The sequence below is a fragment of the Athene cunicularia genome, assembly GCF_003259725.1.
Source record: "Athene cunicularia isolate RWA chromosome 1 unlocalized genomic scaffold, athCun1 chr1_part2, whole genome shotgun sequence".
Taxonomy (NCBI): Eukaryota; Metazoa; Chordata; class Aves; order Strigiformes; family Strigidae; genus Athene; species Athene cunicularia.
In genome coordinates, this window is record NW_020799092.1 from 49,588,407 (window position 1) to 49,614,741 (window position 26,335).

The following is a 26,335-nucleotide window of genomic DNA, read 5'->3' on the forward strand; positions in this document are numbered from 1 at the left end:
CTCGCCCCGGCGATGGGAGCCCGAGAGCGGGCCAAGGGCCGGCCCTGAGGGCAGCCGCGACGGCGGCTTTAAACTGCGCGGGCCGGCGCACCTGTGGGCGTCGTGAGTGCGGCAAAGCCCTGTGCTGGCAAGGACGAGTGGTTTTAACTGCCCGTCATCGCAGCGCTTTTACCCCTGCTAGTTCTTCACAGCCCGAAGGGACGGTAAAGGAACTTCACCGCCAACAGGCGCTCGGGGAAGCTCTGAAATCCCTAGTTTGGGGATAAAGGCGAGCGGTCCCGTCCCCCTCGGCAGCCATAGCTCGGGAGGCTGCAGCCCCTCCCCGAGTGCTCTGTCTTTGGGGACAGCAAGGGGCAAAGGAATGGGCTCTTCTTACCAAAAGAAAACTTAAGCAAAGTGGGCAATTTCCTGGAAGTTTTGACAAAATGGGGAGGGGGGGGGGAAGCTTTAAAGTTGTGTAAAAGGTCTGTAATTAGCCATTCGATCCGGTGTTAAAGTAAAAGCCAGGGCTTTACGGGGTCGTGAGAGATGTGCGCTCGTGCCGGTTTGACCAGTTTTCCGGCGACCCGGCCTGCCCACGGGGATGCTGTCGCGGGGGGTGGCTGCCACTTTCTATCGAACAGTCCCGCAGTACAGCTGTATCGTCGGGTTGGAAACAAATAGTTCTACAAAATGGGTTTTGCGACTTGAATGTGCCGATTTTCACATAAATATATTTTGCCTGGGCATGAACAGCGTTTTAAAGGATTTTTGGGAATGCACCCTTCTGTCAGTCATGGAACTGACTGAAGTTGAATTCAGTTCATAAAGTTCGGTATTAGAGTCACCATCTATACTGTATTTTATCTTTCAGTTATACAAAAATTTCAGTCTTGTGTTTTCATGTTTTTTTTTGTTTTTTTAAATTCAGTTTTAAATTTACTTAGACAAGCAGAATCATATTTATTGAAATAAGGCTTTAAGGTGTGAAACCAAAAGGCTCATTTTAGAAACAGAATTAGTAACAGTTGTTTTCAAGCATAATCTTACTTCAGTTAAGTCCTACAAACTGTTCTGCAAATTCCAAACCAGTTTTTGTTCCTTTAACATGATGTACTTAGACAGGAGAGAGTCAAAGAAGAGGTGCATTATCATTTCTGAATATTCCAGACCTCAGCATATCAGTTATTTAAACATATTTATTTTACCCAGCTATAGGTCAGGCCAGGAAACAGGACAAGTATAATCTTTCTGGAATTAAGTGTATATCCTTCCCCCCATGAAAACCCCCTAGAGAAAAGACTACATTATGTGTACAGAGCACATGTAAAAGGTGAGATAGCAGATGCCCCAGCACTCAATGCTATAGGTAAACTTTTTCCAAGTATTTCAGAAGTTCCTGAATGCTGTGTTTTTCAAATGCTTGCTTCCATGATCAGTTCTTTCTTTGATTGGCCTACAGTGGTACTCATAAATTTAGCGAAGTGTGGCCGGTCTGCCTAGTGATTTGGTGTCCGGTTCTACTGATCCCACAACTCCCAGGTATTTTGAAGGGAGCTTTGGGCAAAAGGACCAGGCTCTTATATTTGAGCACTGAGAAATACTGGGCTTCCTCGTGCGTTACGCACTCAGGAAAGAAAGTCTTATGCGAATCTAGAAGAGGTACAACAAAGATATATATATTCTGACAGGGATCTGCTGATTCTTATCTGATTTACATGTCTTAAAGTGATGAGGGTTCTTAGGTGTCTGAACTTCAATAAATGCAAATTAGATTGGAACTGTCCTGCTGAGCCTGATTAATTGTTTCTAAGGAGTCTCTTCTCTCTCGATGTACGCTGGGGGAACCGTTCAGACTGGACTCTTGCATTTGTGAAGACAGCTGGGGTGATCAGGCTGTGTGTTACGTTTCTTGTTTATGCAATGATAGGACAAAAGTGTTTTGTCAGAGGAAGAATTTTAGCCTTCAGAGACTAGTGAAAGTATTTTAAAGAAGGAATTTGTACTAGGTAGGGTATTTTAATTTACTGATTTTTGTGAGTTTTCACTGATTTTTGTAAGTTTTTTGAGGAATAAACTGTTTCCTATTTGGAGACCCCAAATCACATGGCATTTTGGAAAATCTTGGTGTAAGTCTTTAATAAGACTATTTAACATGATAAAGCAATAGTTTTTTTTAATCTTTCTGAACTAACTGGTTTATAGATCATGCAGGGACTAACAGTGCTTTAAAAAACGTTTGACATAATCCGGAGTTTTTAAATTAAAAAAAAAAAAAAGCTATAGAAAAGAGAATTGAAAAAATATCAGACTTTTTGGAATCAGTAATTGGTATTGCTCATGTAGTCCAAAATTCTGATGAGGTCACCAAAAGTTCTCAGAAAGGAAGGAATATAAAATCACACGAGGGACTGAAGTGAATAAGCGGAACCTTTTTTACATTTCCAAAACCGACATGTATCCACAACACCTACCAAGGAAAGACATGAAGAAAGTACTCCATTTTAGGATATCTTTTAACACTCCATAAAAGTGCTAAAAAATGAAAATCCTGTATTCTTTCTGTAAACTGGGAAACTCTTATCCATGACGGCAAAGGAGACCGGGTGGGATGGCACTCTTGATCTGTTCCGTCTGGTCATGGTACCTTTTCCCTTTGTAAATCCTCAGCAGCAGAGTTTTATCAGCAAGTTTCCATTCCTATAATTTACAGGTTTCAAAGGATTTAGTTAGACTATTTGAAATGCTTATCTCCTTGTGTATTTTGAGTTCTCAAAAATGATCCTAAAGGAAAAACTGAACAAGTACTTTGAGTCACATCCTAGATATATCATCTAATGAGTGGGCTTGAAATAAATATCTTTATGTTGTCAGTAAAGTATTCAAATAATCCCTTTTCATCATTACACTTTTTAAAGTTAAATGTAATCAAATCATACATTTTAAAAATTAATTTAGCTTATTTTGACTTAAGAGTACAACCACATGAACAAGCAGCATGTTACATTAAACTTAAAAAGGAAAAGCAGAAGGAGCATTATTGCTATATGATAAATCCACTTGCCTTCTGCAATAAGTATGCCAGTTTATACCAGCTTGAGATTCCCGAAGGCTTTTTTGCACCTTACTCTGAAGCCCCAGTGCAGATGATGGAACACTGAACTGGGCACACCACTTCAGCAGGCGTGGTAAACGCCGAGTTTCTGTTTCACTGAACTGAATTTCTCCAAACCTGTGTGTTATGGGCCTGATTCTTCTCTTTTAAGACCTTTTGCCTTGATAAAATAAATGCATAATGCTGTCTTCTGCTTTGTGAGAACTTCACATACATTGTGTATTTGTAGCCCTGACTAGCTAAAGCAGTGCAGAATCTGATTCTGCTTTTTAAACACTGGATGCCCAGACTCTGTTCTACCTGGCTAAAAAACTTTAAAATGTGTTCCTGTAAAGCAGCATTTCCCAGTGAAACATATTACAGCTATGCAGCTTATACTTGTGCAGCCTCTTAAAGGATAAAGGAAACCAGATAAAAGTTCTGAGCAAACTAATAGACTCTTAAGTGTGGAGGAAGCCCTCAATTTCTGTTCACTAATCTGGGATTTGGTCCCTCCTTGTATTCCAGTCCTATTGTTATCTTCTGGATAAATTAGAAGACAGTTTTCCTCAGTGTTTTCTGACATAGGAATATTATCTGGAGGATGCTGAGATGCATGCAGTCTGTTGTAGCACAGGTGCTTTAAAGAGGTCCACTCCACATCTTTCCTTGTGACTTGGTTTCCAGAAGTAATGGCTGACACCAGGTCAGAGTGACCTCCCTGAGAAATGCAAAGTTACTCTGCTACTGGAAATTATTTTCTGAAAATCTCTTCAGGTAATTTGCTCTGAAGAAGGATGACAGTAAGTGCTTTACAGTCTGAATATGGTCATATGTGTCAAGAATCTAGCTTTCTGCTTTAATCTTACCATTTTGATAGATTAACAGGGAAGGGAAACTGAAAAGTGCAACGAAACAAATAAACATAACAGTGAGATACTTCCATTGCAAAACTTGCTGAAAAATTGAGTTTAGGGGATTTTTGCCTAAAGCATCAAAATACAACAGAGCAGAATGAAGTACAGTACATATAATACAAAAGAAAGCAGTTAGAACAAGTATATCATAAACATAAATTGGATTTAGAGTAATAACCATCCATTCTGTGATACAGATGTAGCTTTTCTTTCTCTAACATTTGAGTACTCTCCATTTTAGTGTGTTTATCATCACAATATGCCAGTGAGATAGGAGAGATTTCTACTGTGTAGAGGAGGAGCTGGAGCAAAAAGAAGTCAGGTGATTTGCCCAAGGTAATACAGAAAACCAGCAGCACTGCAGGGAAATAAAATCAAGCTTTCCTCTGCAGGCTAACTCTTTGGACCAGTGTCAGATTTTTCCCCCTCAGATGATGATAGCAATTCTATCCCGCAACACTCTTATTTGAATCGATACACCTTACTGACCATTTTTAGTAAAACCTCTTGTGTCTCTTTATGACAACCAGGAGAATTACTGAAATTAAGTGATTTTTTTTTCCTTCATTTTGGCCCCCTCTTAGTGAATAAATGCTTCTTAATGATTGATTTCGAACTCACTGGCAGCCAGTGTGTCCTCAAGTGACATGTAACACTAACTTTCAGTAAAATAAAAGGCAGGAAAGAGCCAAGTGTTATATCTCAACTCCCTCTAGGCGTGCACTAATCTGTGGAAAGTGCTACTCTCACTGAGACAAGCTGACTAACAAGTCTCAGGATTTTCCAGTTTTGTTGGTGTTTTCTGGGGATAAAAAAGTTTCTTTAGGGTGAGGAGATTTATTTGGCATCTTTTCTTATGCTCTGATTGCCAGGAGCACTGAAACACTTTTGTTGTTTTAAAAGTTTGTCTTTGGAGGCAGAGAAGTTTCTGTAAGTATCAGAAATCACAGACTGTGTGCAGCATCTTTTCCTGCTTCCAGTTAACTTTGTGAGTCACTTAATAGAATTGGTTTGGGGTGCCCAGCATACCTTAAGAGTGGCTGCAAAATGGCTTTTAAAGGACAAATTTTTGTCCTCATTGTAAGGTTGCCAGAGCTAGACTAGTGCCAGCTACTCTCCAACCCAGCCACGAGTCTGGCAGTCTGGGCTCAGTGGGGAATATGAGCATTGGCTGGACAGTGCTTTTGCCTCTGGCGACTCTTGCTGTGCCGTCTCTGAGAAAGGAAGAGGATCCTGAGTTTGGTCCTTACTAAGATTTAAGCACTGGCAGAAGATTTCAGAGCGGTGCTAAGAAGACAAGTGGTGGGGTGTGTAGAAAAGCAATTCACTGAGGGGAAGCCATGGAATCAATCATGCCTACAGTTAGCAAATTAACTTCTGTAAAATATATTTTGTACTGCAGAATGAGCTGGTCTTCTGAAATCTTGTAGTATATTCTTCATATTTTTAGAAAACACATGAATGTGATAAAGATTAATCTTGTCAGGCAAGTCCTCTACTTGAGTTCAGGTTCCAGGTTTCATTGTGTTGTGATTTTTTTTTTTTTTGCATTAACAAATTCCCATGGATTTTGGAAGGCAAGTTCTCTGACTCCATTGTCTACTAAAGGTGTTATGCATTCTTGTATAGTGCAGCTCTGCAAAATAACTCCTACTCTGATTTTTCTAAATGGTACTTTTGTGGTCCATCATGACCCTTAACAGAATTGGGAAGGTAATTTTTTCAAAATGAAAACAAGTGTGGGTATATAAAGCAGTAGGAGCCTGTTTCAGATGTCAGATATATATATATAGAACCTGATCCTTATAAAGTTAGGCACCTAAATATTTTCAATAACTTGGGCTGTTTCTTTGAGGGGAGTATCATGTTGGAGAAGTGGCCTTTGCTTTTGCTGAAAAGCATATGAAAATTGCCCTTGAGAGGCTGTCTTTTTTCTGAAGTTATAGCACATAATTCTCTTGAGGCATTTTGTATGTATATTGAGAATTTTACCTCTTCCTCTTGGGCAATTAGATATTGTTCATTAAGGTCCCCACCCCCGGAATCTTGTCACTATGTGAGTATCTTGAATTTTAACTTGAAAAAGTATTTCCTGGTACAAATGTAAAAAGACTAAAGACCTCGTGTTTAAAAAAAAAAATTCAAAAAATGTTATTTTTTCATTCGAACAATGTTGAGCTGGTCTTGAGACTTTTGTCTGGTTGGAGCTGGCAATAATGCAACAAGACTGATCCAGGTAGGAAATCTTAGCTTATCAGTGCACGCCACTGGAATATATGTGCATTTTGGCCTATTGTAAGGTTTTTAATTGGGTCTGCAACAATGAAAAAACAGTGAATTGTCCTCTTGCAGGATATGACCCTAACTTTGCCTTGCTTGAGGAAAAGATTTCTAAACAAACTGGAATATGCTGAAAATCAAATAAAACAATTTCAGTGTATTTATGGCTGAATTTTAGAATTTAGCATTTCTTTATGACTCTACAGATGATTGTATTCTTTTGACGTTACCTATGAAGGATAAGAAGAATGTCATAGTAATTCAGCTGTTTAATAAAAAATAGGTGTCTTGTCTCATCTCATTGTCTAAATACCTTGTCTAATCCATAGTCAGTACAGAGAGAAGCCTCCAGAGGATGAAACTACATATCTTCTTATCTGTCTATTTTAAGGTGATGAATCATTATATAGAGCTACTAATCTCTTCTCATTGACTGTGCAGGAGGCCCAGACAAGGAGCTTAGACGATGCACTGAACTTTTAGACAGAGAAGTGACAGTAATGCCTCTTTTGACAAGAACTAGTAAGCAGAAAGTGCTGAGGCACACTAGCACGTGGTCATCTTGAAGAACAAGGACAAAGCTGAAGACCAAGCTGGTAATCCACACCTTTCCAGATTCCCATCTTTCTTAATAGCAAGGCTGTGTACAAGGCATGGAGAGGGTGGAGGCCACTTTTACTGCTGACACCAGGAGACTCATGGAGTCTTTGGCAAATGGTGAAGTTTGGTTGTTGCTTTGGGTTGTCACAAAGGTGAAATCTGACCATATATTGTCACCAGCCTGAGGCACCCATGTTTTCTCAGTGAAAAAGGTACAGCAAATCATGCCCTAGTAATAGAGCATGTGAACAATGCCTCTAAAAATTGATGGTGATTGATGTGATCTCAACTAATCTGCAGTGTGGCTCTGTCAGCCACTGCATTGCTATAGATGTAAGGAAGTGATGATCAAGCTGTTAGCACATTTCAAGCCCATTTTAGCGTGACAACTATGCTAATTTTTGAAAGCCCCACTGAGACCCACCATACACATCCACCTTTTGTGTAGGATTAAAAAATATATATTTAGAACTTCAAAACCCTTTCTATGAATGCTTGCCAATATTTTAAAAACTGATCTGTGTACGCTGCTTTGGTCTGCCCTTTTGGCTTGAGCATTCATGTGATTGTGTTTTACCAGAATGTATGTACAGACTAGGAGTGTAGGAAGGCCAGCTCTGAGGGATGCTGTACCACATGGCCTTGCAGTAAGTTTTGCCACGTCCATGTGGTGGTAACTGCCTTTGGTGGGATATGGCAGTGACTGTTGCTTCCGTCTCATGGCCAGAGGCTCCCCTTCAGCTGGCTGAAATGTTTTGGGGGTTCACAACTGCTGCTGAAATACTGCACTCTAAACACAGTAACTGCTAGGGACAGAAACATGGTTTGTTGTGGGCTCCAGGGCCTGTGGTTCAGGAGCAGAAATGATGCCATGTGGCTCAGCTGGACCACTAATCTGGCAGAGCTGCTGCTAGACTATTTGCAGGGAGCTCTTCATGACATGCAATTTTTCTGCAGCTTTGCAAAAGCCTACTTGAATCATTGCCAAGGATGGATGTAGCCAGGAAATTGCACTTTACTTGTGGCCACTTCATGGTCACAAACTATCCAAGGTTCTTGGATGAAATGGGATCATTTTACTGATAATATTTTTATTTTGCCTGCCAGGGCTGAAGCCTGGGCATCACTTTGGAAAGCAGTTCATGCAGGTTTAACAATACTTGGAGAATTAAAATGTTCATGCAGCTTGAGGTCTGTCTGTTCCTTGTTAGCTGGCTCTAGGCAGCGTTCTGAATCTTTCTTTGGAGGTGTTTCAGCTCTCTTCACAGATTAATACCACGTTTTTATCAATTAGCTTTAAAAAAACACCAACAAATTAACAGCATGTGCAGTGAAGGAGCCCTGTATGGGTAATACCAGAAGTTTAACATCAGTTCACTTCTCCTCAGTAGCCATTTTTCTTTCACCTCTTCCCCCTTTCCTGCTAGATAATGGCCTACACTATTTCCTGAGTCATTTCACAGCATTAGGATTAGGAAAAGCAAACAGTATCTTTAATAATAAGCCATTTTAAAATTACATATATGTTTGAACTGAATTGTACTTAGGAACCCTACCCTCAGAATGGTGAATAGTTAAAAGCAAAACTTCTGGTCCCATTGTTGGCCTGATGTGTTAGTATGGGAGGGCTTTTGAATTTAGAGTATCTTCAGAGTTGACAGTATGTTTAAACATGTAAGTATCTGAACTAATCTTTGAGTTTTAGCACTAGATGAGCTTGAGGTCCATTTGCATGTTTAGTATCATTTTGTTGTCTGTATGTAAAATGCTTTTTGTTCACAAAGCTGAATGTAAATGAGCATTACTAAAATTTTACATGCAGCAACAGTGTAAAAAAATTATCTTTTGTGAAAAAACAAATTATTTATTTAATTTTAGATATTTCATCCTTTTATATTTATGACCCAATAAATTTTCTTTTAAAGCCTATAGTACAATTTTTGGAGTGCCAGAAGGCACTTATACCATACTCTGATATTTCATTTTCATCTAATTTTCATGCATCTGTGAAGCTAAACCTGTAAAGTCTGACTTGTGTTCCACACAATCTCAGTTTTTACGAAATGGGAATGCAAAGCAGAAGAAGAATTAAGTATCCTGAATACAAATTATTAGAATTTGGCTTCTGGTTAATGTGTACTCCACGTGGCTGGAAACAACAGCTAATTTTTGATTACTGTGTACTTCATTCTGGCCAATAAATACACAACTAATATTCTGACATTTCAGCAATTTTCAGCCTTATGTGAACAGCAAACAATGTTTGCATGAGATGGCTTGACCAACAAATATTGGTGGAGTGACCATGATATTTATGAACAGAAAATAGAAGCATAAGCAATGCTTTCTATATATTGTCCTCATCACTGATAGGTATTGTGTCATTCCCACAGGTACAATCACAGTGTAAAGCTGAAATATAGTCTAAGTCTGAAATGCATATACATTAAATATATCCTTTTTCTCTGAGCAATTTTCATTCTGTTAATGCAGTTTCATGCAGACAGTGGAAGCCATTTAATGCAATGAATATTCTGTTGTTTCTGTCAAAGATAAAAAATATATTTGGGTGTGTTAGGTTGAAGCATTAACATTTTTCTCTACACAGAGCTTCCAAGATAGACTTGACTATCCCTGTATTATGTCAGATTTTTTTACTGGTGTAACTCTGTGTAACTGGTACATATTGGTTTGAGTGCAATGGCTTCAGTAGACATGACCTGGGGATGTGGTTTGGTATACTTAACGTAGAATTCACTTGTGCATCAGTGTAGTTGGAGCACATTAAAGAAGTTTATAAACGACATATGCATTGGCTATAGGTGTAGGGAGACATAATGCCATTGTTTATTCCACAGGATCTAGAGTAAATCAGTCTTGAGAAATGGTCTCAGGAACTACTTGGTTTAGAGTTACATGAGGATATCACCTGCATATTATTTCTTAAAGCAAATATTCTGCCTTAAAGGGATATGCGCCATGCAGGTGGAAAAGACAGCAATCAGTCGAGACAGTTAAATAAAATACCAAAGAAAGCCAGAAGCATGATTTCCATCAACTTGAGTGGAATTAGTGCCAAGATCTCTACTGTTTGCATTATGGTGCTGTGCTAGAGCATTAAGTCATTGCCAGCAACATCCATGGAAATATGTGGCTTGCTTGGAGTTCCCTTAAGGAAAATGTCTCAAGTTTTGACCCTGATCCATCTCCTGGCCTTTGTGCTGGCAGCTTGCTTGTTGAGAGATTTAGTGAATGGAGAAAACCTATCTTTTCCTATTCCTCTATGTTTATTTGCAGGAGCACGCTATCTGTCTGAAGCAACAACTTATTCAATTCTGATTTACCCAGATATGTCCTGGTTGTATCACATATCATTATCAAAAAAGAGCAAGGAACTGTAGAGAGTTAGGAAACCATAACAGGGAATATCAAGGACAGGCCAACATGTCTGACAAAAATCATGTGGCATGAATAAGGTGCTGGAGCAATGATTAAAGGGAATAGGGCATTATGGCAGCCAAGGAATATTTAAGACATGTGAAAAGGAAGGAAAAGAATTGAGTGTGGCACTTCCTGTATATCAAGTTGTATTTTTAGCAGTGGAAGGTTTTACCTGACTGTGAGGGAAATTTGATAATGGCATGAGGAATATGGCTCCCAAGGAAGGGAGGAAAAGCTCTTCACCTGAGAGTTTGGGAACGGCAGCATATAAAACATTAGCAGCAGGTAAAAGATACTGTCAAGAACAAGTTCTCAGGTTCAAGAGGATGGCTGAGATTATCTGGCAGATCTTAACCTTCTTCATCTCCTGTGCTTCTTCAGTGAGTTATCCTTTCCAATTTATACACCCTACTAGTTGCATGGAAGCCCCTTGTGTATGTAAGATAGGTAATACTTGGCTGCACATTGTTGGCTGTTTTAAGCTCGTTAGGACACAGTTCCACATTTGATGGTCTTGTGTGGAAGAGAAGCTTTAGAATACTACTGTCTGATGTAAATTATTCCATTTTGTAAATGTTTTGCAAGCATACACCTCAAGTGTAGGCAATTATTTCCTTCTGGAGTATATTTATATTTAATTAGAAACACCAGTCTCAATTAAAAGCTCTAGCAGTAAAATGCTTATCAACTTATAATTACAGTTGAAATTTTCACTAAGCTTGTATGAATTCAGATAAAAAATAGAGGTAAGTATTTAAAAAATGTATAGTTAGGTTTCCACAGCATAGATTATTGCTTTGGAAGATCAGCAGACTTAACAGTCAGAAAACTTATTATGATGCCGTAATAGGAAACCTAATTTAGAGTGGCCTTTATTTTTAATTCCAGGAGAAAAACCCTTAAAAATGAACAACATGGCATAGATACATTTATCTATTTATCTATCTTTCATCCCGTTTATTGATTGATTGGTTGGTTGTTTTGTTTTTTTTTTTTAATTAGGTTATTTCTAGAGATTTGGACTAACTACAGTACAGGATCCAGAACCATTTATTTTCTGCGTAAACCAAAATCAAAGTGACAAACATTTTGATGCTGATCGCATTTTTTACAAGTAAGCGTGATATATCTATTTTCAAAAGGAAAAAATATTCCAAGTTTCATAGCTGATCAGCACAAGCAGAAATTAAGAGGTAATAAAGATTAATGGAAAAGCCCATGAGCTTTATAGAAAAAATTAAGGGATTATTAGATGATGAAGACCTTTCTAAGATTTGGAAGCACTTTTTAGATATAACAGAGACTTTTGTTTAATTGATTCAAAGGTTCTATAGAAATTTTATCCAATATCTAATTCTGTGGCTTCATTTTGCAATTTTTTTTTGTTGTATTAAGCAGACCCTTCCATAGCAAGTGGTTTATTTAAATTGAGAGCACTTTTCCATCAAGAACAAATTTACTGTCAGGATAGCAGAATCAGGCCCTGTAGTTAGTGCCTGTAGAACTCAGCTGGATTGTCTCATTGAATTTTATAGAAGTTATTCATCAAAGTTTCTTATTTATTGAATATCTTATTGGTTCAAGTACTAATGACAGCATTGGTGTACAAGTGGAAGAGACTGGATTCTTTTTCTATGATATCATGCTTACTAGAGTTATTTAAAGTAACTTTTTCCAATGCATTATACTCATTATTTCAGCAGTATATTATTGAAACAACATGTTCAATCCTAATATTTAGGAGAAAACTCACATATTTATAGCAATTACAGAATTAAATTTTAAATTTGCAGAGTTTCATTCTTATAAATATAGTGAGAGCTTTGCATATTGTAGTTAGGCTACACATGTAAAATAACTTTGCTCAATTAAAGAGTAATTACCTGGTTTATCATTGTTTGCCTTAAAAATATCACCATCTTGAAAGAAGAAAAAACACCTTTTGGGGCAGGACTTTACATACTGACTTTTTGGAGGACTGTTGTTATGAATATCACCTAAGCTCAATGGCTAATCAATTAGATCTATGTTTTCTTTGCAGCTCTTTCCAAACACTTTTTTCTCCGAGCCCCGCCATTCTACTCAGCATGCTGTGGTGGGTCCTGTCAGCACCCTGCATCCCCCACTGCTTTTCCAAGTAAGTTTTTATGCTTCATCAGTAATGCTTGAGTTATTCTGTAAACCAAAGCAGCAGGATTTAATGTGTTCTGGAAAACTAATTGGTGATGCAATGGCAGCAGCTAATTCCTTAGTAAAATCACAGCAATCCTATTCAGAGGGTTTCCAAAGATTTATCAAACTTAAGTACACTGAGCAATTGTGAGAGGTTTCTAATGGCATTGAGACACCCAGACAGAGCTAACCTAGGAAAACTCCTTGTTTTCAGTTTGCTAGAAAAGATTCTTTAAAATCAGTAACTCTTAAAAATCTGTGTCAGTAAACAATTGCAAATCAGAAAAGAGCTGAAAGATCTTAAAGTGGATGCTGCATTTTAATGTCTGTTAGGGATAAATTATGATTCAGGAAGCCCTATCATTATTTAAATAAAACAGTCATTCTTGTTGTAGCAGTCAAATGCATGCACATGTTTAATTTGTTTTTCTTTTTTAATTATAATGTAAAAACCTGAAGAAGTAAGTTGAAGAGAAGTTTGACCAGTATACACTATACATTCAGGATTAAGACCTGGAATGCATTTCCATTTAATCCAAACCTAAATTTAACCTTGATTGGGAAGTTTGTGTGGCATAGTGTAAGAATGGACGTTCATGATTTTATGTGTTTATTGGCTCAGGAGTACAAATGGAAGAAAGATTTCCTCATCTTTCAAAACAGAGAAAAAGCACAAATTGTGTCAAGTCCAAATGGAAATTGGAGTTTATGCATGCTCTAGCATATACTTTTTTATCACAGTTGCATTCAAACCCTTCCTGACTATGTGCATGTGTTTTATGAATGTTTCAGAAGGGCAGTTGCTAAGTTGAATGATTCTTGACAAGTGAGGCAGCAAATGCTGGCAGTTTAATGAGCTGCAAGTTTCTGAGCACCTCTTTAGGGGGCTGACACTTTCCCACAGAGCGTTTTACATGGCCCTGGCTCTCCCACAATGGCTGACAGCACCATGACCAATCACCACTTTCACTTTACTCATCCACACGCGACCTCGCCACAATTTTTCACTGTGCAGATGAACTTTAGGGACCATTTCACATTGAAAAGGCCTGGGCAAGGGTCACTTGCCCTTTTGTATGACCATAAAGCAATACTCTATGTGCCAGTCTTTTCTCCTGTCTCACATTCCAAGAGATTTTCTGGACACCATTTAAAGCACTTGACTGAAAAATAAAGCAGTGAATGAAACTGACTTTTATAGACTCATTCTAGCTCATCTTCCCATATAACCCTGTCTACCTGAAAAGGGATTTAGTGGATGAGCTGAGTGTATACAGGGACTTGGCTGAATACATAGGCCCATTATCAACTGTGGGGATTGTTTATTAACCGGGACTGATACACTACTATTTTGGAAGTGACCTATTAATTGTCCATTTAACTAGAATGTATTGAATTCAAATGAAAAAATGGAAACCATGACTAAAGCTTTTACTTGCTCCTTCAAGGTGGTCTCTGCCATGAAGGCAAATGGAGATTGTTCCACAGATTAAGAGGACATTTATCACTATATATTAGGATACAAAGGAAAGACTTAAAAAAACCCAAAGCAAAGCAAAAATCAAACCAGCAACGTAGGAAATAGTTGGTAACGGATTCACATTTGTGTCAGCAGAACACTAAACCTTTTGATGCACGTTCAGATCAAGAAGCTGCAAACTGACTGATTTCATTTTGATGGAATTGTTGAAATGTATGAAAGTGCCTATCCATCCATACTGAAAAATCCTTTAATCTACAACCCAAAATTTAGTTTTTGTGTGAGCAGTTGGAATGCATTTTGGAATATGGGGTATTAAAAACATTCTCTAGTCTAGTCAACTGGGGGTGAGTTTCAAATTTTTTGACCCAGTGGTTGTTTGTTAATGCTTGTGAGCATTCTGCTCATCATTAAATTTTCAGTTAATCTTCTAAAATCAGTCACATACTGTGCCTTAGAGTGTGTAGATTGTTCACTATTAAGTCAGTCTAATACAGGTGTTAAGTTGTACCCTAACATACTGCCTGTACGGGAATTAATTGACACCGCAGGGCTCCAGCAGGAGGTTGTTTCTTTGCTGATTGACTGTTAACAACCAGCCAGGCAAGACAAATTTTAAGGGGTCACATAATCTGGTATCCTCTGTCCTTGGCTGACAACTCCATTGTGGCATGGAGGCTAGGAGGCAAGGACCAGCCCTGTTACGCCTCTTCACTCGCTGGTGTCTGTTGTCCTGTGGTGGGGATGAGAGAAGGTACCAGCACTTCTGCTGTCAGATTGTACCTTTCAGTAAACTTGAGAATGGCTGATGATTCATCAGAAATTCCTTGTGGACAACTTGGAAAAAGGTACCTATATTCACCAAATTTGAGCAAGAAAGAGAGAAAATATGCTTGAAGAAGGGCCAGTATTTGCTCATAGCTTAGTGGGCAGGATAGAAGTTTGGGGTGGAGTTTGTGAGGGGCCTATGCACTCCTCAGAGAAATAAGAACCTGGCTTGCCATTTGCAGAAACCTCCATTTTGGCTTTTTGACTTTTGTTCTGAAGATAGTTTATTTTGGTTTGGAGGGAGTATAACTGTCTCACTGTATAATAAGTATTAGGACAGTAACCAGTAGGTTATGATTTTGTATCTGGTATCAGACACAATTTTGAAAATTGAAATACATCATATAAATTCAGACTTATGCTGTAACATTTTAAATCATCATAATTACTTTTTGTCACAGGCTGTTAGGAGGGACAGATATAAAGATGGGTTCTTAAAGTATAGAAAAATTCAAGAAAGGCATGTCTAGCAGAATGCAGTGGTCCCTAAATCAGTTATGTTTCACAGGAACAGTGTATTTTGGGGAAGAATCATTGTACACTTGTTCAGTTTCTGATATTTTCCTCTACTGGTCACAGCTAGAGACAGGATACAGGGGTAATGTATGTAATATCAGTCACACATGCACCAAAAAAGCATTTAGTGAACTTTACAAGACACGCACATATGCACTTCATTTTCTCATCATTACACATACACTGTTCTACAGTGTCCTCTGTATATGTGTGTTTGTTTCTCGGTGGGTGTTTAAAGATACACATGCCCATGTGTATATATGTATAATATACAGAAGCTGAAATGTGGTGTGGCCCCAAGGAACCGTTTGTAGAAGCTGCACCTGGATTTAATTAGTACTTTCAAGAGGCTAATATCTATTGAACAAATGTATTTCATCCCCGCCCACCGTTACATGGGGAGTTTGCCATTGGCTTCAATATGAAAATAAGCAGATCCTTAATAGAAGCTGAACAGCAGCACACCTTTGCAGTTGCTCGAACTATATACTGGGATTGCAATCTTGGCCCATGTACGTGGGAACTGTGTGATAAAAACCAAAGCCACCTTTGTGGCTGCCCTCCTACAGAAAGATCGTAGGTATCAGTGGCTGTTGAGCTATGACAGAGGTTTCTGAGTTCACGTGCAGCTCTTTCCTGGCCTGCTTGCAACTGCCCCATGCAGTTCATTGAGTGTTTGATGACAGGCCCTATTCAACTGGCTTCTGGTATTGCTCCATGGGTGAGCATTTGGGGAAGCTAGGAGTGCTGGGGGCATACCAAACCTCACCAGGGACACCACCTCCTAGGAGAGAGGGATCATGGGAAAGCACTATGACTGTAGGCTTTATTGGGTGTGAGGAAGGCAAGAGATTATCTGGATTTGGGGTTTCTGTGCTCTTTGTGAGGCCAATGAAGGGACAGTGCGAACACTTCTACTTCTCCACTGCAGCACTGTCCCCCAGCTTTGAGGCTGTTTTCCAGGGTTGGGTTCCCTCTAGACATGATTCAAGGGGATTGTGATTGGACTCATTGAAAATTGCCCTCCCAAGACTTGCTATGAGATGTCAAAGGATTAGAAGCCAGGTTGAAAGGAGTAAGTCCAAGTACTCTGCAAATCCTCTAATAAAGAAATTGCTGTGGTTTCCAGAATAAGTAAGTGAATGGCCAGGGATTTTCTGAGAAACAGTTCACTCTGAAAGCCTTTTGTTAGTAAACAAAAGTAAAGAAAGCCTGTTTAGTTTCTTAGTATTACAGACCACTTTTATCTGGTTCTACATTTCACACAAAGAGAGAATAACTTCCAGAAAACTTAACTGCAGTTTACTCAGTGATGACAGGCAAAGGAAAGTGGAGAAGTTTCTCCCTGGCTATATTTGAATTTTGTAGTAGCATGGGCCCTGTGTTCGTGTTCCCTATGAACTCATCTGATTTACTTTTTACCGTGTCAAGGAGAGAATCTTGATCACTGACAACACCTCTAGATCCAAGTGAGGATTTAGTCCTTAATGAACATGACTGAAGTGTTATGACACACAACACCAACAAATCAAGAGTGGTACAGTAGTCTGCTAGCATAATAATGAACAGCACTTAATATTTTTCTGGTATGTGTTAGATATCATGTGAAACTCTCATCCATTTCTACTAGGAGAGGAAAGTGTGTTGCCTCTTCTGACCCAGGAGTCTAACTCCAAAGCCCGGAGAGGTATATTAAGAAGAGCTGTCTTTTCCGAAGACCAGAGGAAAGCTTTGGAGAAAACGTTTCAGAAGCAGAAGTATATTAGTAAAACAGACAGGAAGAAACTGGCCATTAACCTGGGTCTAAAGGAGTCTCAGGTAAGGAATGACAGAACATCTGTGACTTTCTGTCTTTTTGAGGAAAAAAATCTTAAAATGGCTTTGAAGGAGGAAAATTTAACAGCACAGGGGCAGCCTCGAGCTGCTTCACTGAGCAAAGACCTCAGTATATCAATGGCAGTTTTAACCAACAAATGCTTGAAGAGCTTCCTGGTTTATTTCTTGAATGTGTACATTCACAAATTGATTGCTGCGTTTTCACACAAAGTGGGAGAAACACAACCTCTGCGTTTTATTTCCAACTCCCATTTTGCTGTCTGACAGAGCTCCCTCCTTGGGGTAGGGAACTATGTTCCATCTCACTGCCTGATAGGCAGTGATCCAGGCAGAAAACAGCAGAGCATAGGGCCCTCCTGCATTCCTCTGAGCACCATTTGCACTCGCAGATGAACAACTAGTGACAGTGCAATCAACAGCACTTGGTCTGAAACCATTCTGCCCCAAGAGACAGGCAACCATCCCTACAGAAAGCTTAGCTGCACAAGGAAAGAGATGCTCAGAGCTCACAAGGAAAGAGATGCTCAGAGCTCAGAGAAACTGTAGAAGGAAAATTTTGCAGGGTAACCTTCTAAAATGCTCTCACTTTACTTAACACTTCACATGTCATGGCATTTTTCACCTGAGTCTGAGTTGGCCTACTGCAGAACTTCAGAGTTTAGCTGAGGGTCTAATAGCTCCAGTGAGCTGTTTTAACTCAACAAGCAGGTTAATGGTGCTGCTGAGTGGCAGTAACCCAATCTGGAATCTCAGGGGCCTGACCTAGCTGCAGATAAAGGAGAAATGCCTCTCTTGAAGAGCACAAAACCTGAAAGATACTGGAAAAAATGTTTGTGATGGCATGTAACAGCAGAAAATGAACATGGTAGCTGCTGGCAGGTGGGATTCTGAAGGTGTCACAGTAGATGCAGATCTCTGGAGTACAGCTGAAAGAGTGAGAGAGTGAAAGTACAGTTTTATTTCTTTGCATGCAGCAAGAGTGAAAGTCCTTAAGATAGATATGGCAGAAGCTGTCTGAGTGTCAGAAAAGCCTGGGTATGGTGATGGGAGCTCTTATCAGCTTTAGCTTTGGAGATGATCAGAACTTGATAAGGCCCTCAGCAATTTGGTCTAACTTTGCAGTTGGCTCCACTTTGTACAGGAGGTTAGATCTTGTAGTCTGTAGTTGTTCCTTGCAACCTGACTGACACTGACTCTTGACTCCATTGCAAGCATGACAACTATAAACAGAAAAAGCAGCAGTGTAGTGCTTTTCAGTGTGATGAACAGAGCTGTAATCTCTGCAAGGATAAGCTATTTCAATGAAAATGTGTAATTGCACTCACCAATGTGCTACGTAAAAAATTCCCAGTATGTAGTCAAATTTCCAATACTACAGTTGTTTCCTTGAGTTTGTCTTCTGCATTCTTGATATTAAGGCGTGTCTGGTGGAGTAGAAAGTTATGAAATGACACATAGATAACAACCACTACAGGAAAATAATTTCATGATAATGATAGACCAGATGATATTAGTGTTTTGGGGTTTTTTCCTCACAAGAGGAAGAGCAGTTGCCATGAAGGTTACTTCAATTTTCTGACCAGTTGTGCTGGAGGAACAGCACTTTCCATCTAAGGCATTGATTCTCAAACCTTTGAAAGCATATCCTCTTTGTCTTCATGTTAAGTATCTGAATACTAGAACTAAATGCAAATATTTAAGAGAAAATAGAACACAATCTGAATATTTTGATCCCCCAGCATTTCTTCTCTTTATGTAAAACCAGTTCCTAGATGTATATTTCCCCAAGCTTTTCCCAGCATTTCATAAATGTCTTTGAACACTCGTGATTAAGCTTTGCAACTCAAGGTGTTTGAAAAATAGATTTTGTCTCAAAAGCACATGGATTCTAGGCAATCCTGGAAAACTCTAGTCAGGCAGACAAAATGTCTTTAAATCCTCACTACTGCGTCATATGTAATAATACATTTTTTAAGTTGTGTGGCCAGGCTGTTTTTAGCTATGCTTGTGAATGGGACAGTCATAGTTCTTAGAGCCTCTTTTAAATAGAAGGCTTCACATTGCCAGTAATATCTCACTTAGTTTTATTAATGACAATGCTATTTTAGTCTGAGAATCCTTTTCTGTCTAGAAGGATGTTGCTATAGGAAATTCCTATGTCCCTAGCCACTGAGTTGTCTTTTTTTTTCCTTTCTAAGCCAGATAATCACCTGTTTGAGATGGTAAAAGTCACAGACAGTATTTGGCCCAGCTGTAGCAAATAGTGATGGGAAAATCTTCAGATAATATCAATTAGTCAGCTTTATTGGATCTACTACAACAATGAATAAGGAAGGAATATGAAACTAAGGGGATGGAAATAAAGAAACCCTTGTTAGGGCAAAGTTGTTTAAAGAAAAGAATGATAAACTTTCATTAACTTGCAAACAGGTGAAAATTTGGTTTCAGAATCGAAGGATGAAATGGCGAAACTCCAAAGAAAAAGAAGTGCTTTCGAACAGATGCCTTCAAGAGGAAGGTCTTCAGGAGAACTACCTCTCACGATCCACCATGAATTTTACCTCTCCATGCCCATCTGTGTGGGAAGTGTCTCAGGAGCAGGCAAGTCCTAGGTGGAGGGAGAATTCTCCAGGAAATTCTGAAAGACTGACTAGTATACAACCACCTTCAAGAGCAAATTCATCACAGAGTCCACTGTGTTTGTATCCTGACCAAGATACTGCAAATAAGGCAGTTACATCATCAGCATAAGGAAATAGGGGCAGTTTGTAAATTGAGTGGAGAGCACAGGCTTCAAATGAGCAGTCTTCTAAGACTAACAGTATTTGGACATTGTAAAGCTAACTAGTTTATGCCTCATAAATTTGCTAAAGTCTAACACCATTAAATTGACAAACAACTAATGATTTAAGAAGTATTCTTCAATACTCAGTCTTTTGTTGTGTCTTTTCCAGTCTTGTACTGACCTTAAAAGTGAAATAGGAACTGATGGTAAGTAAAATGGAGTGAAGAGCATGAAGCTGAAGTTGTGCTCTGATTTATACATCTGCACTCTATATGATATTCATTAAAAACACACTGATAATCACTTTTGCCTCTCATTGTGGTCAGACCAATTAATTTCGTTTGTACAGGAGATAAGAATAACCATGTTTCCCGCAAGACAGTAAATTGCTTTGGGTTCTTTTTGAAATTCATTAAATGATGCAATACATTCATATTAGAGAAACATAAGCATTTTTAGTGTGCTTTCTCTGTCTGTCCTCACCTGTGTCAGTATTCGGCTAGTTTTAAATACTGTGGTCACAGGTCAGCTGATAACCTTGGTAAAGTATGCAATACTAAAAGAGGCCAACCAACCCTATAAAATATTCTGTGTTTAAATCACTTTGATTTGAATGCATACTGGGAAACACAACTCAATAACTCCTGTATTTTCTTCTCTGGATGAGCCTTCCAGCATTCTTAACTCTGCGTTTCAGTGGCTTTTGTCAGACTGTTAGTGCAATCTCATGTAATCTCTTCTGTATTTCAAAACTGTAACAGCAGTATGCAGAATTGTAGCCCAAATACACTAAGCAACAGAACTATAATTGGAAAAACTGCCATACAGCCATCTCAGAGAACTTAAGGAGATGGCGTACTGTGGTAGCCTTATTCCTGACATCCTATTTAAACTGGTGCCAATAACTACACATTAGCATATGTCTGTATCAAAGACAGGACAGTATTGTGTAGTACAAGTAGCCTCAAATAATATTACATCTGCTTTACTTAAAATTATTTGCTTGCTTCATCCACTTTAAGGAAATCTCTATGGATTTAAGTATAAATTTTTATTTGCAAGGCTTTGTAGCTCAAAATGGGAGCAGAACTGTTTTTTCTTTATCATACATTTAAAAATGCATCTGCTGAGAAGAAAGACTAAAGGTATTTTGTTACAGGCAAAACCTTTTGGAGAACATTATGGTATTATAGGGGCTAATAAATTTCTGGCAGATTCATATATTTTATAGTCAGAAGTGATGATGATGATAATCTAGTCTGGCTTCGCTCATCATGCATGCCATGAATGTTTCTAATTATTCTTGCCTTGAGCTCCAAAGCTTTTTGAACTGCATTGTACGTCTTTCCAAAAGCTGCACAATTTTTACTTAAATTTTTACTTTTTGGTGGATGATCTGCTATTCCCCTGGTTACATTGCCTTATCTGGGATGTGAAGTTTAGATACATTTGCAACTAAAAAACTTTGAGATTGCAGTGATGAATGTCGTATCATAAACTTTGTTCATGATCAGGTGAGTTTTGTATCCTACCTTGTGCATATCCTGCCTTCTAAGTCGTCAACTGTGCAGTCCTAGTCTTGCACTATATATCATTCTTTGCATGTGATTTCCTATGCTTGTTTTAAAGAAAAAAAAATTACAGAAAAATTAAGAAGTCATCTTTTCCTATGGTTATAAACCCTTGTTAGCATGAGCTACCTGGATACCTCCCCTCAGAAGGTGCTTGAACACATTCAGTATGCCATGTGTTATATGCTGTTCAGCAATGTGAGAAGTTTATTCCTATCCTTCAGTTGAAATCCCAGAACCAACTCATATTCTTCTTAAAACTTTTAGAGATGGACAGACAGGTTGCATACACATGGGGATGAACTTACCATCCAATTGTCCTGTTGCAGTCATAGTCCTGCCCTGTTTGACTAACTTCTACTTGAAGGACCATTAAGTGTTGGTGACACAAATTCTTCTGAAATAGCATTTGCTAGTGTCTGCCTACAATGAAAGGCATGCAGGTATTTCCAAATTACCATCAAATGATCAAGTGGAGGTACACGTGCATGGGGGTATTTGTAAGTGCTTTCTGTTTTAGAGGAAATTGCTGTATGGTGGGGGTGTTTGGGGTTTTCCCATCTCACCTTTCAGGGAAAGAGAATCTTCACAGCTGCTCATATTCTTTTACTGCAAGTCAGTTGAGCATCAGTGTTAGAAGAAACACTTCTGGAGAGTAGATATGGGATTCAGAGTGCTCCCTGGGAAATCCTTGCAGTTGATGGTGTTGCAAGCACCAAATGTGAACTGCTGTCAAAACTCTGAGCTGATGTGCTAAACAGAATACATCTGAAGGATGTCTCATTGAGGCAAAGATCAAGCAAGGCTCACGGCAGATTTGGTTTCAGTTACAATGTTGTATGTGTTTAAATTGAGCAAGTTCTGGTTTCACTGTAGCCTTCTAAAACTTACACCATTACATGGCCCTCCAAATCTCTTAACACCTCCTACCAGTACTCTTATTCCACAGCTTAGAATAAAGTTTCAGTGTGCCAGATAAAACATTATTTACTTGGAAATGCTGATCAAGCTTTCTTAAAAGCCCTAAAAGCATACATGTGAATTTTGAATTATACTAAAACCAGTCTGATTCTATGATATTAGTCAGAATGGATTTAGGCCCATGACACGTACAACCTTCATTCCTCTCATTTTAAGCTATTTAAAGGAAAAGTTTCCCTTCAGTCTATACTGTGAAAACTCAGTAAATGAGGAACAGCACCCAGTATGAATAAAAAAATATGGTATATTTACAGTGCCAGTCTTTTCTGTGTGAAGGATCAAGTAGTAAGGATTCGTTTTCTTCAAAAAATGTATGCACACTAGTTATGAAAGAACAAAGAGAGCACAAATTATATGCACAATCCCCAGCAGATGTTTGAAGTGCTTTGTGAGAGGTACATTGCAGAGGTGTAATGCATAGAATGCATCTGGTATTACGGAGTGACGTGAGAGATACCAATGGCACTTCAGAGTTAAAACCAGCAACATATTACTTTGACTTCAAAGATACGACCTAGTAGATGACCTTGCAGCATGGTTCTAGGGTATCTTGAGGTATTTCTTAGATGTGGCATTTTGAGACTATAGTTCCAGGCTGTAGAGTATTATGAAGGACATTTGTTAGGATCCTAGGGCTGGGGATTGTTCAGGTACCTCAAATGGTGAACTGCAGTTAAAAAACCGAACTCTTTAGAGGCCACAAACAAAGCAGATACTTATACCCGTTGGGCACCTCTCTGTTTAGTCTGGCAACTTATCAATGCTAATGTAATACATACAGCAGGGAAAGGGCTGAGACTCAGTACTCTCTTTGTTACCTGGGCTGCAGACTCCTGTGCCCTCAGGCTGTGCTGCTTACAGAGGGATCCTGCTCCCTAACAGAATAGCCTCAGGAACAGGGGAGGCTTTTCTCACCCCACCTGTTGGAGATCCTCCAGATGGGTCTGAATGCAGACCTTGAAAGTCTATTCTTAAGGTCAGGCACTCAGATGAACTTCTCTCATACCTAACAGAAGGTGCCAAGTTCCTTTTCTAGGTCTGGCTCTTGGTCTTTTAAAAGGTATATCACACATGGTGCAGATGATGCTAGTCTACATCAGGCTCAGCCACAGTCACGTTTTACTGCATGTAAACAACTGTGAGACTGTGAACATGTGAGGCGAGCCAGCTCCTTCATGGACCTCATATAACACTGCTCACAGCTGGATGTGCTCAGCACACCTGTGTCAGCCCTTAGACTTTGCTTGTACAGATTTATAGTGTGAAATAATTTTCTAAAAGTTCTCTCATTTTTATTGCTTCTTTGCCAAACAGGAATTAGTTGTTATGATCTGCTGAGGAGAACAGGACTGCTTTAAGGCACACAAACTAACTTCAGTGTCAGAACAATAGTACAACTGTCAAATGTCACTTCTCAGCTGCAGTAAAACATCAGATTTGTTTTATCCTCTGTGATTTACTGGTACTGGGTTTTAAATACCAGTTGCCCTGACCGTAGCCACACAGTTCCTCTGACAAATGTATGTTCTACAGTCAAAAGAGTGATATAAATTAAGTACATTAACATGCTTCAACATCCTCTACCAACAAGACTGTTAGTGATTTTCACAAACTAGAAGGAAAGACAAACCAATTTCAAGCAAGTTATCTGTAAATTCTGTGTCTTAAGAAAGGACCTGAGAGCATTTAGGGTCCAATTAACTTGAGACTTAGCTTTGGACCACAGGGAGACCAAAAAGCCCCTTCAGAGAAAGGTTCACAGTGGACAGAATTGCCATTGACTGTAGAAGTCTTTCATGACCATGCTTCTAAGTTGTGTATCTGATGACTGCTGCCGAGTCAGATAAACTGAGGTACGTAAACCTGGATCTGGGATCCTCTTCATGGGGGCTTGCACCTAAATTAATGCCCAGAAAATGGCAACTCCCACTCCTTGGTTTTCTCGAGGTACTGGTTGCAATTCTAAACAGTGCAGCTGGGCATGGTGGGCAGGGATATCACAAGGCAACATCTCAACAGTGATCTTCAGTACTCACCCAGACACCCAGAAATTTCACCTTTTATAAACATCCAACCTTTGAGGAACTCTTAACGTTTTTGCAAGTAATTTTTTCTTTCCATGTCAACATTTGTTACACAAAGTAGCTGAATGCTAATGCATGTTGTTCAAAGAAGAGTGTTTCCATTTGTTTCTGCTTTGCTATTGTGGTTTTAGATAAGAGTTAAAACTACAAGTGACATCTGTCACTTAATCTATCATGCAAACATCAGCACGTCAGATTCAGTCTAAATTTAAGATACACTATCAAAACCAACTAGCACATTATGAAAGGAACAAAATGAATTTTTAGCCACTGAGATCTGTCATATGCTTCATCATTCTGAAAAAAAATTGAAGTTATGATGAGGAAATCTCTAACGTACAAAAGCAACTTCAAATAACTGAAAAAATGAATTGTACTATACAAATGCCTGGGGTTATCCTGCAACTTTTCACAGAATAAGGTCCCAAGAACAGTAGGGATATTTTTAACTGATAAATTTATTTGACTGACAAACAAAGTTAACAGAAACGGGTTGTTCCGCCAATGGAAATTACACCATGATTTACCGGTAACACACATTGTTAACATACTGTTGCACGAGCTCAGCACTTAACTGAAAGCCAATCCTGATTTTCCATTAATTTACAGAGTTGTTTCTCCTAAGCTAATATTCTCGGGTGCAAATGATGCATTCTCAAACTCCAAAGCATTTGATTTTAGCACTCAACTTTACAATTTCAAATATTCCTATTTGAATTTGAATTCAAAACTAGTTTTGCTGCTGTCTTGGAGAGAAATCATGCAGGAGATGAAGTATTCCCCAGTGTAAAAAGCAACCATTACTGATATTTCTGTTTGAGGCATCGGTGGTCACAGAGAAGAACATGTCCTCTTCAGCCCACTGCTCAGTTGTTTCCTCAACCAAAAGAGGAAGCAAAGTGATGTCAGCAATACAGGAAGGCTTCAGCCAAAGGCAAATCTTGAAATGTAACACTAATGAGTATGAATGACTATGGGCAATGCTTGGGTGCATTGTTGTTCCTCCTGTGGCACCCACTTCCTCATTTTCTCTATTTTCACATTTCTCTACAGCAAAATGTTCCCAGGGTTTTGCTCTTTGAAGGTGATGAGAATTACTTTTATGATCTGCTCCATGTTTTCCACCTGACCCTTAGCCACAACCCCTGGGGTCTCTTCCCAGCAGTGAAAGTTCCTAGTGGCCATTATGACTGGTTTCCAAGTCACCTTGCAACTCACTCTGAGAGCCGCCAAGCGCCCTGCCCACAGGGCCATGGCCACCTCCTGCCCACCAGGCCATGGCAGCCATCTGCGGGGCCATGGCCACCTCCTGTGGGGATATGGCCACCTCCCACCCATGGAGACATACAGAATCACAGAATCATCAAGGTTGGAAAGGACCTTGAAGATCACCCAGTCCAACCATTAACCTAACACTGAGAGTTCCCAACTACACCATATCCCTCAGCGCTATGTCAACTCTACTCTTAAACACCTCCAGGGATGGGGACTCCACCACTGCCCTGGGCAGCCCATTCCAACGTCCAACAACCCCTTCTGGAAAGAAATGCTTCCTAATATCCAGTCTAAACCTTCCCTGGTGCAACCTCCTGGACAGAGGTAATGGCTCTTGACCTACTGCCTGTTACTTGGTTAAAGAGGCTCATCCCCAGCTCTCTGCACCCTCCTTTCAGGGAGTTGTGGAGGGCGATGAGCAATGGGAGCTGACATGGCCGCCTCCCGCGGCGCCCCCCCAGTGGCAGCGCGGGGCGCGGCGTGTCAGCCCCGGGGG

At 39.4% G+C, this 26,335-nt stretch overlaps 1 protein-coding gene across 1 annotated transcript; it reads left to right on the plus strand.

Moving 5' to 3' along the window:
• Positions 1-5: 5 nt before the first annotated feature.
• DBX2 (developing brain homeobox 2) lies at positions 6-20,368 on the plus strand (the record flags this gene model as incomplete). The annotated part of the gene is made up of 4 exons (XM_026867985.1): positions 6-102; positions 12,353-12,448; positions 16,938-17,125; positions 19,574-20,368. Coding segments are annotated over 4 exons (702 nt in total), but the record flags the coding sequence as incomplete, so codon positions are not given.
• Between the last annotated feature and the right edge of the window lie 5,967 nt (positions 20,369-26,335).